At 45.2% G+C, this 18,153-nt stretch overlaps 2 protein-coding genes across 2 annotated transcripts; one reads left to right on the forward strand and one right to left on the reverse strand.

The window, feature by feature from the left end:
• Positions 1-3,109: 3,109 nt before the first annotated feature.
• On the reverse strand, positions 3,110-5,855 carry LOC125016569. The gene is made up of 6 exons (XM_047599123.1): positions 5,699-5,855; positions 4,999-5,137; positions 4,563-4,650; positions 3,727-3,965; positions 3,603-3,656; positions 3,110-3,525 (listed from the first exon to the last, which is right to left on the reverse strand). Exons 2-6 carry the CDS (start codon positions 5,051-5,053, stop codon positions 3,278-3,280), a joined length of 684 nt encoding a protein of 227 aa, XP_047455079.1. The 5' UTR covers positions 5,054-5,137; positions 5,699-5,855; the 3' UTR covers positions 3,110-3,277.
• Positions 5,856-7,689: 1,834 nt separating this feature from the next.
• LOC125015992 (mothers against decapentaplegic homolog 4-like) lies at positions 7,690-17,970 on the forward strand. The gene is made up of 10 exons (XM_047598151.1): positions 7,690-7,856; positions 8,394-8,627; positions 9,205-9,382; positions 11,465-11,704; positions 11,859-11,984; positions 12,069-12,122; positions 12,235-12,418; positions 12,510-12,678; positions 15,597-15,696; positions 15,885-17,970. The coding sequence occupies exons 2-10, from the start codon at positions 8,400-8,402 to the stop codon at positions 16,070-16,072; spliced, it is 1,467 nt and encodes a 488-aa protein (XP_047454107.1). The 5' UTR covers positions 7,690-7,856; positions 8,394-8,399; the 3' UTR covers positions 16,073-17,970.
• Positions 17,971-18,153: the final 183 nt, after the last annotated feature.

Below are 18,153 nucleotides of genomic sequence, written 5' to 3' on the forward strand. Positions count from 1 at the left end.
ATTTTAATGAATGAAGGCCAGGAGGGAAGCGTGACACTGAGGTGGTTCCAGTCCCAGTTTTATTTCTCTGATTGAACTGATCTTTAATGACGAGCTGAAACACAGCAGCTCTGCAGGTCACTGAGTTCATTTCCTCTGTTTTTATCTGCCCCCCCCCCTCAGACACACCCCTCTGGGGGAGGAATGTGAGGAGGGAGCACATGGCAGGAAATCATGGCCAACGGTTTATTTGTTGCTGTAAGGCTGCAGCTCTGGGAGCCAGAAGTTTGTGGACACTTCAGTCTAGAAACAGTGAACAAAGATCAATGAACTCCATCCAGACATCAGCCACTAAGAGATCGATAGGTGAATGAATGAGTGAATAGATCAACAATTCAAACTGTGGATTCATTCTGTAACTGAACTGAAATGCATTCTGGGATATCACGCATGTGGGAATTACCACAGACTGTCACCACGTCTCCACCATAGACGTATGGTTTTCATTTAATTAACACCACGTTCTGCTCTACTCCACCAGCTGCAAGGGAATGTTAGACACTGAAAGTACTTTTTATGTTTTTTTAGCGTCAAATAACAAACTAAAACCAAACTTTATCAACATAATCTCAACTCCCTAAAATACCTCGGTATTCAGTCCACGGTTGCAGCCACAACCTCTGACAACCTGTGATAAAGTGCTGTAAAAAATCCATTAATAGTTTAACTCTTCACAAGGTTCTCACTGAAATATTTTATTATATCATAATAACAACCTTCAACCCTAGAGTGTTATTGTACGACATACAAAGACTTTTTTTAACTTTTGAAAAAATTTTAAATGTTTTTAATGTTCCTGAATTAAATCCAAATGAATGAATGTCTCATATCTGGTTCTGGTCTCATATCTGGTTCTGGTCTCATATCTGGTTCCTGGTCTCATATCTGGTTCCTGGTCTCATATCTGGTTCCTGGTCCTTAAACTAATGTAAACATGTATTTGTCACATCAGAAACATTAGGACACTTGTTCTTCTTCATGGTTCCTGATAAACCAGTTCAGAGGGGGGACCTTGTAGACCACATTAGACCCTGATCAGACCTGAGGATGTTTCCTGGATCTTCTCTGATTGGCTCAATGGAAACCACATGACAATAAACCTCACTGAGAGGAACCAGGAACCACGTTACCACACATGGTTCCCGGTCCCTATAGAGGGTTAATGAAAGGCTGGAGGCTCTGGTGTGAACTTAAACTTACGTAACTACACACTGATCCACCACATGTGCTCTGAGCATGTGCAGGACATCCCCCCCAGGGCATGATGGGATTGATAAACAGAAGAGATATGAAGTGAGATGATTGATCCACAGCTGGTTACTGATTGTCTCTGAGGACACTTACATAAGAGTCTCTATTTCACTTTCTCCTGCCTCAACACTCCTGCATTTTAATTTAATTAATTTATTATGAAGTTATTTATTTCTGGTGGGAGGTAAACAGTCTGAACTCTGCACATGGAGCAGACTGAAGCCTGAAGCCTGGATGTTGTTGTTGAGTCAGAGTTTTATTTAGAAGTGACTCATTAACAGACAGTAGATCAGTGTTTGTTTGTTGCTCCATATTTAACCCTGTTACTGACTCCACACCCTGGAACTGAACCAGATCCTGAATCAGCTCCATGATCCATGAACCCTCTGGTATCTGACCCCCTCCCAGTTATTTCTGTCCGGGGTTCCTTCTAGGAAACGGGAGGCTGAAACCTGAACATGAAGTCTGGTGCAAACATCAGCCAATGAGAGAGCAGGGGAGGGGCCAGTTCCTCTTTTATTTATTTATTTATTTTTTAAATAAACTTTATTAAGAAACATAAAACAGCACAGTGTAATGACGACCAGCACAGACACAACACTTCAGAACATCCTGCTACACAAAAACACTGGAAAGAGCTCATACCTCCAAAGTCTCAGTGGTTTTCATATTTATGTTTCAGTTTATAGTCTCATGTCTAATTCGTGCTGCTTGACGTTGTTTTCATGGATGCAGGGCAGCGGTTTCTGATCAGTGTCTTTTTGGTAGAGGGAGGGTAATGAAGCCGAATAATATATGTTCAGAACAAAAGGAAAAATGTGGCACAATCAAGCGGAAACACAACAGGTCTGAGCAATGAAGCCCACGCACAAGTGCAAAAAAACTGCAGTTCATCGAGTGGCCACTAGAGGCTCCAAAAGGAGCACATCGTCACTGCCGCCCAGGCCACGCCCCCCGAGAGGCAAGAACATGGTGAAACGTGTAAATACAGAGAGACTGGAAAAATGTGGATTATCAGATCAAATGAAGGACAAGTGGACTCAACAATGACCCACGGAGCTAGAATGGATTTGGAAAAATGGATCAGCCTCAGTTTCAGTTAGTTTTCGTTAATTTCTAAATTAAAGATGCTAACGTTAAGAGCTTTTCTGAGAGGTAACATTAGCCATACAATACTATAGCGTTATTGTTTTTGACCCTAACATAAACCTGCATAAATTAACTAAATGAACCACAGCACCAGGTTTGTCTGCCTGGATTCAGTTGTTTCTTCTAAACCAGCATCTTAAGCTGTAAAAAAAAAAAAAATCTGTAAAAATATATCTTATTATTAAACATATTTACAGCCTGGTACAAAACACAGTTTTTGCCTCAGTGGTTAAAGTTTTGCATAATTAAGGGCGTTCCCACTTTGAGTGACAGGTGTTAGCCTGAGCTAACAGGTAGCAGAGAGTTGGGTGGGTGAGGGCGGAGTAAAGCTCATCCAACATGGCGACAGGCTCCGCCTACTTCAGGCTTAATTTTCGAGGTTCAGAATCGAACAGGTGACGTCACGATGGGTTTGAGGATAAACATTTACAGCAGAAATAATAATATGTATTAATAATAATCTGTATACATTAAAGATTATTATTATTTTAATTATGATTTAAATGTATTAATATTTATGATGAATGTGGAAGATCAGTGACCTTTGACCTCCAGTCGTCCCAGCTGCTCTAATCATCGGATTGGATAGAACGGCACGAGTGGGCGGGGCTTAAGATAACGTGAATGGATGAATATCTGAATGAAAGATCAATAATCACAGAATAAAGACTCACGAGAAACCTGGAGAACATTTATTGAACCAAACACGAACATTAGAGTTCCTACTCTCAGAGAGGTCAGTGAAGTAAACACAGGAAACTCAAACCAACAAAAAACAATCACAACCAATCAGCTGCTGAACCTGAGGCTGGAAACAGAAAAACAAGCCCTTAATGTCTCAGAGTCCCAGTGTCTCGCTGTCCCAGTCCAGCTGAGACTGTCCAGCCATCGCCATGTAGTCGTCCAGCTGTGCGTCCAGATGTCTCCTGGACATGGACATGTATCTGTCCAGCTCTCTGTCCAGTCTGCTCTTGGACAGGGACATGTATTTGTCCAGCTGTGCGTCCAGCTGCTTCTTCGTTGGTGCCTTGTCTTTGTTACGGCCACACCCCCTCGAGGCTGTGGCCCCGCCCTCCAGCCTCCATCCTGGGGAGAAACCAAGAGAATTATAAACCAGCAGGTGATCACATGATCCACCCTTCGGTCATGTGACCTGAACTCGCCTGCTGTCCGTCTCCGGAGAGGTGTCCTCTGAAGACGCTGCCGTCCTGGTCGTCCTGTACAGGAAGGACAGGTGAGGACAGGTGGGACTGATGCGTGGTCACCATGGTAACGGCTGACACTCACCCCTCGCTCTCCACCGGTACTTGTTCCTGAAGCTCCAGAAGCCTCGAGGTCCCGAGGACGAGCGACGGCGAGACACCGTCCTCCAGCCCAGGCGCATCCAGACGCTGGAGGACGGTCCATCGCGTGTCCACTGAAGACGTCCAGCAGGTCCAACCCGATCACATGTCCTCTGGTGCAGGACGGGGTCAGAGGTCACCTTCCTGGACCAGGTCAGCTGGTCCTGCAGGACCCGCGAGAACCTGTGGGGGGGGACAGGGACAACAGTGTCCTTCAAGTTTCATTTTTTCTGATAACTTGTCTGTAGTTCTACTTTTTGCTTTCATGTTTTTAAGCACATTTTGATATTTAAAACTCAATCCTCCATTTTTATCCTAAACAGTTTCCATTAAGGGACAAAACGCCCTAAAATAGCACATGTTAAATGGTTTTTACTTTTTTACATAAAGATTTGAATGAACTTCAGTCCTAATCATAAATACCAACAGTTTTATTGTCTGTTTTTAACAGTTTATATGTCAGTGCTTGTGAATTCGTATCATAAATGTTTTGTTTAAAACACACAAAAATTGAAATATTTTCAATAAATGCAAAGTGGATTTGTCTTGGGGGGCTTATTAGAGCCTTGGACATGTTTTAACGGGGTTTAGTTTAGTTTTGTTTTGTTTTTTTGTCATTTTAAAAACCAACTCCCATTACAACCTGTTGTACCTAAACTACGACTCTGATTCACTGTGTCGCTCAAGTACATATTTCTAAATCAGTCATGAGAGTTAAGTTAATTTAAAGACTAATATTAACCTTGAAATACAGACAAATGTGTCTTCGTGGTGTCTCACCGGTCGTGCAGAGAGACCTCGGACGTCCCGCTCAGGTGCAGCCCTCCAGGCTCCGATGGATCCATCGACTCAACCGAACCTCGTTCACCTGCGAGCAGATTTAACGGAGACTTCACTCCGGTTCGGTCTTGACAACAATATCTCACCGAGCTCCAGAGAAGCTACATGAGTCGGTGTTTCTCTTCATGTCGGCTTCAACCAGCACTGTATAGAGTCGAAAATAAGAACTCTGGTCTGTAAATTATTTTTATTTCCAGAAACGTTGGAGCTGCCGCCATGTTTTCTCGCTGGCTAATGCTAATGCTAACGAGCTAAAGTTATCCGCCTGGCTTCCCCCGTCCCGCCAACAACTTTAAATTAATTATCCCACACAGACGGTTATTTCCGAGTTTAATTCTACATCCATGACTGAAGGTAACCAGCTGAGCAGCCTCACCTGTCCGCATATCTGCAGCTTTCCTCGGTTTGACCCTCCGCTCCGTCCAGAACATCTTCAAACACGTTCAGAAGTCCGCCCGAAAATCAGCCGATTTAAATCTGCTCCTCCACCAAATAACATCAACTCAGTCTGGAATCTGAAGTAATAATATTAAGGGACGATTAATCACTGATCCGATCATTTTTTTATACTTGAAAACAATGTTTATTTCCCCCCATTTGTTTTTTTAAATTGGAATTAAATGGTTAATTTATTTTATTTATTTATTTTTTTTTTTTTCAATATTTAGTAGAGTTAAGCAAAATAAATAAATAAATAAATGATCTGGTATATTTTTACACTGTCAAAGTTAGTGACTAACGGTATGAACGGGTAGTGCATTTACTCACAGTCTATTATTGACCTGTTGAAAATGTTGAAATCATTATTTCACATTTCATGAAAAATTATTGTTAGTTCCTCAATAAAAATCATTCATTTTGCTGCAGTTACAGTGGAAATTCCGGTCACATGAAGAGGAAAAATTCAAAGGAGCCTTCGCAGCCACCAACAGGGTTTAAGGGTTAGATAGAGAGACACCATACATGCTATATAACAGGAATAATAATAATAATATTCAAAGAATTAGAAAAATATGTGAATTGCAATAAGTGAATACAAAAGGAAAGACAAATAATTTGTGTTATCTGTCACATACAGAAGCTGGAGGCAGATTCCTGCACCTTCGTCTGAGTCTCCTGGTGGAGAAGGAGTTCAGGCTGATCCATGACGGATAACAGTTCGTTTAGTGTCCTCCTCTCCACCTCCACTGACAGAGCCGTCCGTCCTCATCCCGTCCTCATCACGTCCTCATCACGTCCCCATCACGTCCTCATCACGTCCTCCTCACGTCCTCATCACGTCCCCATCACGTCCTCCTCACGTCCTCCTCACGTCCTCCTCACGTCCCCATCACGTCCTCCTCACGTCCTCCTCACGTCCTCCTCACGTCCTCCTCACGTCCCCATCACGTCCTCCTCACGTCCTCATCACGTCCTCATCACGTCCCCATCACGTCCCCATCACGTCCTCATCACGTCCTCATCACGTCCTCCTCACGTCCTCATCACGTCCTCCTCACGTCCCCATCACGTCCTCCTCACGTCCTCCTCACGTCCCCATCACGTCCCCATCACGTCCTCCTCACGCCCATCCGTCCTCACGTCATCTCCGTCCCATCACGTCTCTCTCATCTCCACGTCCCATCACGTCCTCATCACGTCCATCTCACGTCCTCCTCACGTCCCCATCACGTCCCCCTCACGTCCTCATCACGTCCTCATCAGTCCTTCACTGTCTCCTCACGTCCTCACGTCCTGCATCAGTCCCCATCCACGTCCTCCCTCACGTCCTCTCACGTCCGTCATCAGTCTCATTCATGTCCTCCTCACGTCCTCCTCACTGCATTCAGTCTGTCTCTGGCTGCAGTGCTGCTGGTTTTCTCTCTGACGCTGTGGTTATCAGACGCCTGTTGCTGCAGCTCCTGACTGCGCGAGAACTTTGTGTTTTCTTAAGGGTTAAAGGAAATAATGACAAAAGATTCAGTCAACAGGAAATGCAATTATTATTATTTAAAATGATGCGAGATGAACACTGATGACATTCCTACCTCTAATAATTATAATACTACAAGTAGAAATAATGGATAATACGTAACATAAACGTAATTGATATAATTATAATCTTATAAATATGAATTAATTATGATATTTGAAATCATTGAAAGAATGATTATCAAAATAATCATGTTAATTCAGATTTTATTTCTACCTGATGTTATTTTTGTTCACCACCAGATGTCGCCACACACACACACACACACACACACACACACAAACACACACACACACAAACACACACACACACACACACACACACGCGCGCGCGCGCGCACACACACACACGCGCACACACACACACACACACACACAGGTGGCCTGTGATTGGCTGTCTCGCATACAGCAGCAGTCACGCGCCCAAACAAACTTTCTGACGGAGGGAAAACGTGTTACAGTTCTGCGCCTTCAAAATAAAAGCTAACGCGGAAATAAACAGCATTGAATCTGATCGTAGTTTATGAATTATTATCGATGTGACTCATCCCTGATCCTCATTCATTATTCTAATAGTGTAATAATGTTACAGCTTAGCGTGGAGAGCGAGTGTTTGTGGGCACAATAAAATTTTCAGTCAGACTCAGTAAGAATTAATTTCTATATAAAAACTCCAAACTAGTAGAAAAGGAATAAAACATAAAAGCACAACGTGAAAAAATAGACTAAAAATAATAGAAATCCTAAAACAGGATAGAATCCAAACAAGAAACAAAGCGATAAAATCACGTTAATAACAGAATAAAAAGGCCAAGTACTAAATCATAAGAGCACAAAATGTAATATCGGGTTAAAAATAATAATAATTCTAATACTAAACAGTAGAGAGAGAGAGATCACATTTTAAATAGACAGGATTCAATGGGAAGTCAAACTGAAAAGGTTTTGAGTTTGCTTTTAAAAATATCAACACTCGTCTTATTTTGTTGGTCGGCGGAGGTGGCCAGACTTCCTGTTATGTCTGGCTGTCTGGTGAGTGTGACCCCCCCTCCCCCCCACACACACCTCCTCCCCTCCCCTCCCCTCCCCCCGGTGAGACAGTCTGGAGCAGACCGAGGACACACGGACCTCCAGACTCACCGACTCAGGCGGCGGACCCGAGCCGAGCGGAGGCAGCCTCGCCCCGGGGAGAGGAGCGGAGAGCAGCCGCTGAGCTGGAGCCGGAGCCGGAGACCCATCAATCAACCCGTCGATCAATCACAGGTCTGAGCTGCTGACGTCACCGGGCAACGGCAGTGACGTCATTTTATGATTCCTTAAGAAAATCTAAATATGAACCAGGAAACAGAAACAGATGTCCCTCTGTGTCTGTCTGTGTGTCTCTGTGTCTGTCCCTGTCCTGTATCTCTCTCTTGTCTCTGTCCCTTCTGCCTCTTGTCTTTGTCTCTTGTCCCTCTGTCTCGTTGTCTCTGTCCCTCTGTCTCGTTGTCTCTGTCCCTGTGTCTCTGTTACTGACCATGTCCCTGTCCTGTCCCTCTCTCTTGTCTCTGTGTCTATCTGTCTCTGTTTCTGTCCCTGTCCTGTATCTCTCTCTTGTCTCTGTCCCTTCTGTCTCGTTGTCTCTGTCCCTCTGTGTTTCTGTCTCTGTCGCTATGTCTCTGTCTGTGTGTCTCTGTCCCGTCTCGCTCTCTTGTCTCTGTTTCTGTCTCTGTCTCTGTCTCTGTCCCGTCTCGCTCTCTTGTCTCTGTCTCTGTCTCCTGTCCCTCTGTGTTGCTGTCTCTTGTCCTGCGCGTCCCCCAGGTGACCATGTCCGTCCTAGGCTCCGCCCCCACCAGTATTGTCCACAGCCTCATGTCCCACCTCCAGGGAGGAGGAGAGAACGAGGGCTTTGCTAAGCGGGCGATCGAGAGCCTGGTGAAGAAGCTGAAGGAGAAGAAGGAGGAGCTGGACTCCCTCATCACCGCGGTAACCACCAACGGGCTCCTCCCCAGCAAGTGTGTCACCATCCAGAGGACGCTGGACGGACGCCTCCAGGTAGGACCCCCCCCCATTAACCAGCCCCTCCCCCATCATTAACCAGCCCCCCCCCATCATTAACTACCCCCCCATCATTAAATAACCCCCCCATTAACTAACCCCCCCCATCATTAACTACCCCCCCACCATTAACTAACCCCCCCCACAATAAACATGACCTGGAGGAGGTGTGAAGCCTGTGTGTGTGTGTGTGTGTGTGAGTGTGAGTGTGTGTGTGTGTGTGTGTGTGTGTGTGTGTGTGTGTGTGTGAGTGTGTGTGTGTGTTATAGTGTGTGTGTTGAGCCGGTCCTCACAGAGATAGTAGAACATCAGCTTTTGACAGGACATGCTGTTTAGTCTCGTCCTGTCCTTCACCTGAGGACACGTCCTGTCCTTCACCTGAGGACACGTCCAGGTCAGACATGATGTCATGAATGTGTCCTCACACACAGACACTGGGTTTCCATGGCAACCTTTTCTCCATGACTCACTCTGTCCTCACAAACTTTATTTAAACTTCCAGGACGGACGTTTCCTCAAAGAATGTCTCTGCTGTCTCTCCTGTCTCACCTGTCCCTGTCCTCTGTGTGTCCAGGTAGCGGGTCGTAAAGGTTTCCCTCATGTCATCTATGCTCGTCTGTGGCGTTGGCCCGACCTCCACAAGAACGAACTCAAACACGTCAACTTCTGTCAGTTCGCCTTCGACCTCAAATACGACAGCGTCTGCGTCAACCCCTACCACTACGAGAGGGTGGCCCCGCCCCCTAACACAGGTAACCCCGCCCCTACCACTACGAGAGGGTGGCCCCGCCCCCTAACACAGGTAACTACCACTCGAGGTGCCCGCCCCCTAAACGTAACCCGCCTACCACTACGAGAGGGTGCCGCCCTAAAACAGGTAAGTCCCTCCCTCAGAGGTGCCCCCCCCCTACACGTAACCCTACAGGAGTCCCCCCCTAACACAGAGTCAACAGGGGGCCCCTACAGGTAACCCCATACAGGTGCGCACACAGACCGCCTACCACAGGCCGCCCTAACAGACCGCCTACACTACAGCTGAACGGATGCTAACTCCCACTAAGAGCAGAATGTTACAGTAACTATTAGCATTGCTAGTAGCATCACCACTACGTCACCTCCGCTCTTAGAGTCAAAAACATGTAGCAGGATAAATGTAGCAGCAAATACCGAGGAGGAGACTGAGACTGGATTATCAGATCAAATTAAGACTGGACTCAACTATAATCCACAGAACAACCAAACAACAAATGGCCCATAAACATTGAAACTAGATATTTCTATGGACCTGATTTCAACGCTGGCAAATACTACACAGATATTAAAGTACGACCTTTAGGTTCTTTATAGATCACAGCGCCAGCAGCTTTATATTAGAGGAAAAGGATTAGACTCAGTTTCAGTTAGTTTTTCGTTCATGATTCTCTCCACTGTCCTCATCACTTTCTGCAGAGACTCACTTTATTAACTACAACAACACAAACACACACAAACTGATCTGACAGAACCTCCAGTAACTTAAGGTTTGACTTCATCGATAAATTCAGCATAAATTAATATTATCTGACACCAAATGAACCACAGCACCAGGTTTCTGTGTCTGGATTCAGTTGTTTCTTCTAAAGCAGTGAAACATTTACTTCTCTGTTCTCTGGCAGATATCTGTAAAAATATATAAATATATCTGTAAAAATATAAAATATATCTGTAAAAATATATAAATATATCTGTAAAAATATAAAATATATCTGTAAAAAATATAATAACGTGGTTAACGTGAGATTAATGTGAGATTAACGTGAGATTAACGCTGAGTTAACGTGAGATTAACGTGGTTAACGTGAGATTAACGTGAGATTAACGTGGTTAACGTGAGATTAACGCTGAGTTAACGTGAGATTAACGCTGAGTTAACGTGAGATTAACGTGAGATTAACGTGGTTAACGTGAGATTAATGTGGTTAACGTGAGATTAACGCTGAGTTAACGTGAGATTAACGTGGTTAATGTGAGATTAACGTGAGATTAACGTGGTTAACGTGAGATTAACGCTGAGTTAACGTGAGATTAACGTGGTTAACGTGAGATTAACGTGAGATTAATGTGGTTAACGTGAGATTAACGCTGAGTTAACGTGAGATTAACGCTGAGTTAACGTGAGATTAACGTGGTTAATGTGAGATTAACGTGAGATTAACGTGGTTAACGTGAGATTAACGCTGAGTTAACGTGAGATTAACGTGAGATTAACGTGGTTAACGCTGAGTTAACGTGAGATTAACGTGAGATTAACGTGGTTAACGTGAGATTAACGTGAGATTAACGTGAGATTAACGTGAGATTAATGTGGTTAACGTGAGATTAACGCTGAGTTAACGTGAGATTAACGTGAGATTAACGTGGTTAACGTGAAGTTAACGTGGTTAACGTGAGATTAACGTGGTTAACGTGGTTAATGTGAGATTAACGTGAGATTAACGTGGTTAACGTGAGATTAACGCTGAGTTAACGTGAGATTAACGCTGAGTTAACGTGAGATTAACGTGGTTAACGTGAGATTAACGCTGAGTTAACGTGAGATTAACGCTGAGTTAACGTGAGATTAACGTGAGATTAACGTGGTTAACGTGAGATTAACGTGAGATTAACGTGAGATTAACGTGAGATTAATGTGGTTAACGTGAGATTAACGCTGAGTTAACGTGAGATTAACGTGAGATTAACGTGGTTAACGTGAAGTTAACGTGGTTAACGTGAGATTAACGTGGTTAACGTGAGATTAACGTGGTTAATGTGAGATTAACGTGAGATTAACGTGGTTAACGTGTCTCCCCCAGGTCCTCAGGCTCTGATAAAGGAGGAGTTCGTGCAGGACTGTGTGATCGACCTGCCCCCCCACACCGACGCCTACAGCCTGTACCCCAGCAGTTCCGGGGGCCGTGGGGGGGCTCCAGAGGGCCTCCTCCAGATCACCCCCCCTCAGACCGCTGCAGGCCGGGTGACTCCACCTCACCCCAACCCTCCCCCCACCCCCCCACACCAACAGAGCTCCGAGTACAACGGCCCCCCCAAACCTGGTAGCTCTGATGCTAAGTGATGCTTAGTGATGCTTAGTGATGCTTAGTGATGCTAACTGACGTTAACTACTGCTAACTGATTTTGACTGATGTTAGTTAATGCTAACCAATGCTAAATGTTGACGGATGCTAACTGTCCCTCGTGTCTCTACAGTCACCTGGACAGGTAACAGCTCCGCCTCCTACAGCCCCGCCCCCTACAGTCCGGGGCCTCAGCATGGTGGGCGTGGCCTCCAGCCGCCATTACATCATCATCACCACGCCCCCAACACCCACTTCTGTATGACGTCATGTGACCGTCCATGTGTCCAATATGTCTCCAGCGTCTGTCCTCCTTTATTCTAAGACATGTGTCCTCCTGCAGGGTCTCAGCACCACAGCTCTGCCCCGTGTCCTCAGCCAGTGTCCAACCACCCAGGTCAGGAAAAAACACAATGTCCTCATATGTGCTCAGTCACATGTCTCCATGAAGATGTCCTCATCGTCCTTTCTGTCCCCTCTCTGTCGTCTCTGTCCCCCCTGTCCTCCAGGCCCAGAGTTCTGGTGCTCCATCTCCTACTTTGAGTTGGACGTCCAGGTGGGCGAGATGTTTAAGGTCCAGTCCAGTTGTCCCCTGGTGACGGTGGACGGATACGTGGACCCTTCAGGAGGGGACAGGTTCTGTTTGGGACAGCTGAGCAACGTCCACCGTACAGCGTCCAGCCACCGTGCCAGGTGTCCAACATGTCCAACATGTCCACCAGGGGACCTGCAGCTCAGGTCGCCCCCTCTGTGTCCTTGTTTTTAATGTCCTCTTGTCCCTTAGGCTCCACATCGGCCGTGGTGTCCAGCTGGAGTGTCGGGGGGACGGGGACGTCTGGATGCGCTGCCTTAGCGACCACTCTGTCTTTGTCCAGAGTTTGTACCTGGACCGGGAGGCGGGACGAGCCCCAGGGGACGGAGTCCACAAGATCTACCCTGGAGCCTACATCAAGGTCCCCCACCTGTCCTCTCCTGTCCTCTCCTGTCCTCTCCTGTCCCCACATGTTTATTTATTCATTAGTTTATTGGATTGGATCAATGCACATTAATCAACATTGATGCGTTAGTCGTCAGTGTAAATGCGCTGGTTTTAGCACAGATGCTAATTTTCAGCCGTAGTCCTGAGGCAGCTACACAACACAGACGAAAGACTTTACAACAACATTCAAACAACAGACAATTACAGAACCGACACAGAAAGACAGAATCAGAACAGACATGGTCCAGATTAGGAAAAATCCTTCAGGCTGTGTGAGCACGTCCGGTTAGTTTTTAACCAGTGTTTGAGATTTTTTAAAAAGTAAGTAGTTGTCGTTGCTCCGGATGTGCGGTGGTAACTTGTTCCAGCTTTGTGAACGTCCTACAGATAAAAGCGTTTGGGAAAACGTTGATAGCTGTGTAGATCTAGAATATTCAGCCTTTTAGGATATTACAGTAATGAAAGTGAAGAGGTTTCCTGTCGAAGATTTTAACTGCCTTCTTGAAGAGAGACTTGATAGATTTTACTGTACTTTCGTTTGCGTGTGTCCAGGTTGTAAAACAGTAACTTACGTGTGAAAGTATCATGACATGCATATAGACTTTAGCTGTTTTGGATGTGAGAAAAGGTCGTATGTGATAGAAGCTTGATAGATTGAATTTTATGGTGTTAGTTCTATGAATGATATGTTTGTGTCAAAGATACTCTAAGATATCTGAACTCTTCTACTACATCCAGTCTCTCTCCATTAACCGGTACCGATGGTTGATCGCCCTCTGCTGACTGACGAGAGAAGAACATGCAAACAGTCTTTTTAGTGTTGAGGTGCAAACAAGATGGATTAAGCCAATGAGATGTAGGCGTCAGTGCAGCTGATAATTTGTTTTCTTGTGCATGGACATATAGGACTGTATCATCAGCATAAAGTTGCAGATTGACATTTGGGCAAACTGTAGGCAGGTCATTTCCATAGAGACGGAATAGAATTGGTCCGGGAATGGAGCCTTGGGGTGCACCAGTGTAGCAGAGTTCCCAATCTGCTCAGTCTGGTTCCTGTTTGACAGGTATGATCTCATCCAGCAGAGGGCGCCGTCCAAAAAGGTGAAGAGGGAGAATGTCATGGTTTAATGAGTCAAAGCTCCTTTTAAGTCCAGGAAAACAGCTCCTGCGTCAACACCTTGATCCAGAAAACCTTTGATGTCTCAGTTGAGTGTTTTTTTACCAAACCCAAACTGCACTGGAAGGAGTGGGTTATGCCCATTATTGAGATGATCTGTTAACTGCAGTGTCCATTCTCTAATTGAGTTTTGTCACCAGCCTTTAGAACTGGAATAACCTTAACGCTCTTCCAGGTGGATGGAACTCCACCCTGATTTATGGACAGATTTATTAAGTCCATAACATCTCTGTGATGTTTTATAACAGTCAAGACCAGAAACATCTCCAGCCTCTGAGCTTCTCAGAGATGAAATGATTTGTAGGACCTCAGGAACAGTTATTTCCCTGAAGACTGACTTTCTGTCATCTGGGTTACGTGGAGTGTCTGGACATTTAAAGTTCATTGTCAACTCCTCAACTGAATGTATTAAAAGTAGTTGAAACTACTAACAATAACATCCAGGTTGTTCGTCAGATACCATTCACCTGGAGCTGCATGTCACTGGGTGTTGTGTCTTTGATTCTTCCTGTTAGTTTTCCATTGCCCTTCGCTCTGTCCATCATTTCAATGAAGAAATCCGCTTTAGCTTTAGTGCTGAAAATCTCTAGAGGTCACAGATTTTTTACTGCATTATCTCTTTCTTTCATCATCCTTCACCCAAGCTGGTGCCTTTTTACACTTTTTGAATTCCACTGTTTTTGTGAAGAGACGCAGAACATAAGACATTTAGAAAAGGTGCTGCAGCTGCTCCAGTATTTATTAATGCATTGGCCCAATCATGCACCTGCAGAGCGTTCTCCAGATCTGGCTCTTGGCTTTTAGGTATTTTATGGTGGCTGCTAAATCTAATGGGACTAATAGGACGTTTGCAATCAATTGTTCTTGAGCATAGAGTGAAATTATGTTCAGGTTTTACTGATCCGATCTGGTTTATTTGTGAACGTTAAATCAATGACTGATTAGACGTCTTGGTTTTTCTTGTTGGACCTTGAATGTTTTCACTAAGGTTGTGATTATTTGTTAGTTGCTTCAGTTTTTCCTGTCAGATTTATTGTCCCAGTTATTATTAAAATCCCCTAAAAGAATAGTTTCTCTGATATCATTGTATTTCAGGATGGTTTTAAGTTGATCATAAAATGTGTTTTATATATATATATATATGATATTCTGCTGGTTATTCAGTTCATTTACACTTTAAACCGTCCTTCAGGTGAACCAGTAATCCTGCCCCTGTCTCTGCTCATATAATATACTAACGTACTACGTATGTTACTTACGTACTACGTATGTTACTATGGCCCAATAGAACCCAGATGACCTGGTTTCTTTATGGCTGGATTCAGAGAGTTCAGTCTCGTTGTTGGGGTTTGTCCACATGAATGTTGCAGTAGGTGGAGATGGGGATGAGTTTAGGGTGGAGCGGTGTGTGGAGTGTGTTACCTGCAGGGAGCAGGTAGGGGGCGCTACAGGGGGTGGAGCTAATGATGGTCCATGACGCAGCCATGAGTCAGAACCAATGACTGATCGTAGGAGGCGAGAATCTCAAGTTTGGGTGAAAACCGTCTCTTTTGAAAAATGTGGGCAAAGTTGTCCACGAAGGGGATGTCTCACATGTCCTCACCTGTCTCCAACATGTCCTCACCTGTCTCCAACATGTCCTCACCTGTCTCTCACATGTCCTCACCTGTCTCCAACATGTCCTCACCTGTCTCTCACTTGTCCTCTGTCCTCAGGTGTTTGACCTGCGTCAGTGTCATAGACAGATGCAGCATCAGGCCGTGGAGACTCAGCTCCTTGGTTCAGATCCAGGTCCCAGCACCTCCCCAGCTCTCAGTGAGTAGCACCTCCTCCTCCTCCTCCTCCACCACATCCTCCTCCTCCTCCTCCTCCTCCTCCTCCTCCTCCACCATCCTCCTCCTCCTCCTCCTCCTCCTCCTCCTCCTCCTCCTCCTCCTCCTCCACCACATCCTCCTCCTCCTCCTCCCCCAGGTGTTAACCTCCTCCTCCTCCTCCTCCTGCAGGTCTGGGGGTGGATGACCTGAGGAGGCTGTGCATGGTGCGCCTGAGCTTCGTGAAAGGGTGGGGGTGTGATTACCCGCGGCGCAGCATCAAGGACACCCCCTGCTGGCTGGAGGTGCACCTGCACCGAGCGCTGCAGCTGTTAGACCAGGTCCTGCATACGCTGCCCCCCCGGGAACACACACTATAACACACACTACAGAACACACACACACACACTATAACACACACTACAGAACACACACACACACACTATAACACACACACACACACTATAACACACACACTATAACACACACACACACACTATAACACACACACACACACTATAACACACACACTATAACACACACTATAACACACACACACTATAACACACACACACTATAACACACACTACAGAACACCTGGTCATTCACAGCTTTACCTGTAGACAGGATTCATTCATAAGCTCCTCCCCCTCCTCCCTCCTCATTGGTTGGTTCAGACAATCAGGCGGTTGTTAGAACAGGTTTCCATGGATACCAGCAGCCATGGCTAATGGGTCCGTCCCATAGATATAAACACTAGATGCCTGCGCCGCCTCTGTCCGTTGGAACGACGCGTTGACGCGGCGGCCATCTTGGGGAGGGGGAGGCCGTGTCTGCTGACTGTCAGTGAACGGAGGCAGAGCTCCATCAACTATTACAATCATCACAACTCACTGAATTTAACCGATTTTCCCTCCGTGTGGGTTCTGACCAACGCTGGGTTCTGTTTCTGTAGCTGCTCACAAATCTTACGTCAGCAGTTAACGTTAATGTTACACATGAACCTGGTGGTTTAGGACGTTTACTACTTAGTGCAGTTACTTACAGCGACTGATTTCTAAATGTCACTTTTATCATGTTGCTGATGTCTTACTAACAATAACATATTTAGTTTTGCATAAACTAGTAACAAGCTACGATAGTTTAACTGGAAGCTTTAGAGATACATTCAACACGTTCATAACCGTTAAATAATATAAAACATCTCACTTGTGAAATGTTTCCCTGTTGCTTGGTTTAGTGTTTCTGTCATTTTATCCATTCAGATACACTGACTGTTCTCTGTGTATCTGAGGCATCGACGCGTCTGACAGCAGCATCTAGTGTTTATATATCTATCAGAGGCCACGCCCCCAGGTGTCTGGTTACAGTACAGACAGAGGCCACGCCCCCAGGTGTCTGGTTACAGTACAGACAGAGGCCCCGCCCCTCGACCGCATGATTGACACCTGCTTCCAGACTCTAACCTAAAGTCACTGAGTGAACGCTAACGTTAGAGCTAGGATGTAGCAAGCCACAGCTAGAAGAAGCTATCAGTTAGCATCCAGACAACGTTTATGATCCTGATGTCAACTGGAATAGAGCTGGAAATAATGTCCCTCACATGTCTCTCCCTTATCTCTAACCTGTCCCTCACATGTCTCTCACATGTCTCTAACCCGTCTCTAACCCGTCTCTAACCTGTCCCTCACATGTCTCTCACATGTCTCTAACCCGTTTCTAACCTGTCTCTCACATGTCTCTAACCCGTCTCTAACCCGTCTCTAACCTGTCCCTCACATGTCTCTAACCTCTTTCTAACCCGTCTCTAACCTGTCCCTCACATGTCTCACCTGTCCATCACATGTCTCTTACATGTCTCTATTCTGTCTCACCTGTCTCTCACATGTCTCTAACCTGTCCCTCACATGTCTCTATTCTGTCTCACCTGTCCCTCACATGTCTCTAACCTGTCTCACCTGTCCCTCACATGTCTCTCCCTTGTCTCTAACCTGTCTCACGTGGCGTTGGCGTCTCTGTGAATGGACCGTGGACGTGTCTGCTGGAGGACGTGGAGATCAGCTGTTAACCAAAAACATCGTCAGTTTATGTCACTTTAACGAGTTGCTGAGAGTTTATTTATTGTCTCGATTATCGACCAAAGATATTTTTAGTTTGATGTTTTCTTCAGTTTTTTACATTTTAAAGGCTTTTATACTGGAAGGCTCTACAGAGCTCTTTAACAGCTGCTCTTTATTCAAGTTAAACTTTTCTGAAAATAAAAGAAATCTCTTCTGCAGATTGTCTCTGGATTCTGTTTCTTACACCGTAGAAATAAATTCAATCTTTCTTTTTGATGAACAGTGTCAGATAAACCATGTTTTTGTCATGGCTGCTTGTGAAAACCTTAATAACAAAACTCTGCCCTTGTGAAAGCTGAGAGGAGGAATAAACCTCAAGCAAAGAAGCTCTACGTCCAACA

The sequence above is a fragment of the Mugil cephalus genome, chromosome 11 (assembly GCF_022458985.1).
Source record: "Mugil cephalus isolate CIBA_MC_2020 chromosome 11, CIBA_Mcephalus_1.1, whole genome shotgun sequence".
Lineage (NCBI taxonomy): Eukaryota > Metazoa > Chordata > Actinopteri > Mugiliformes > Mugilidae > Mugil > Mugil cephalus.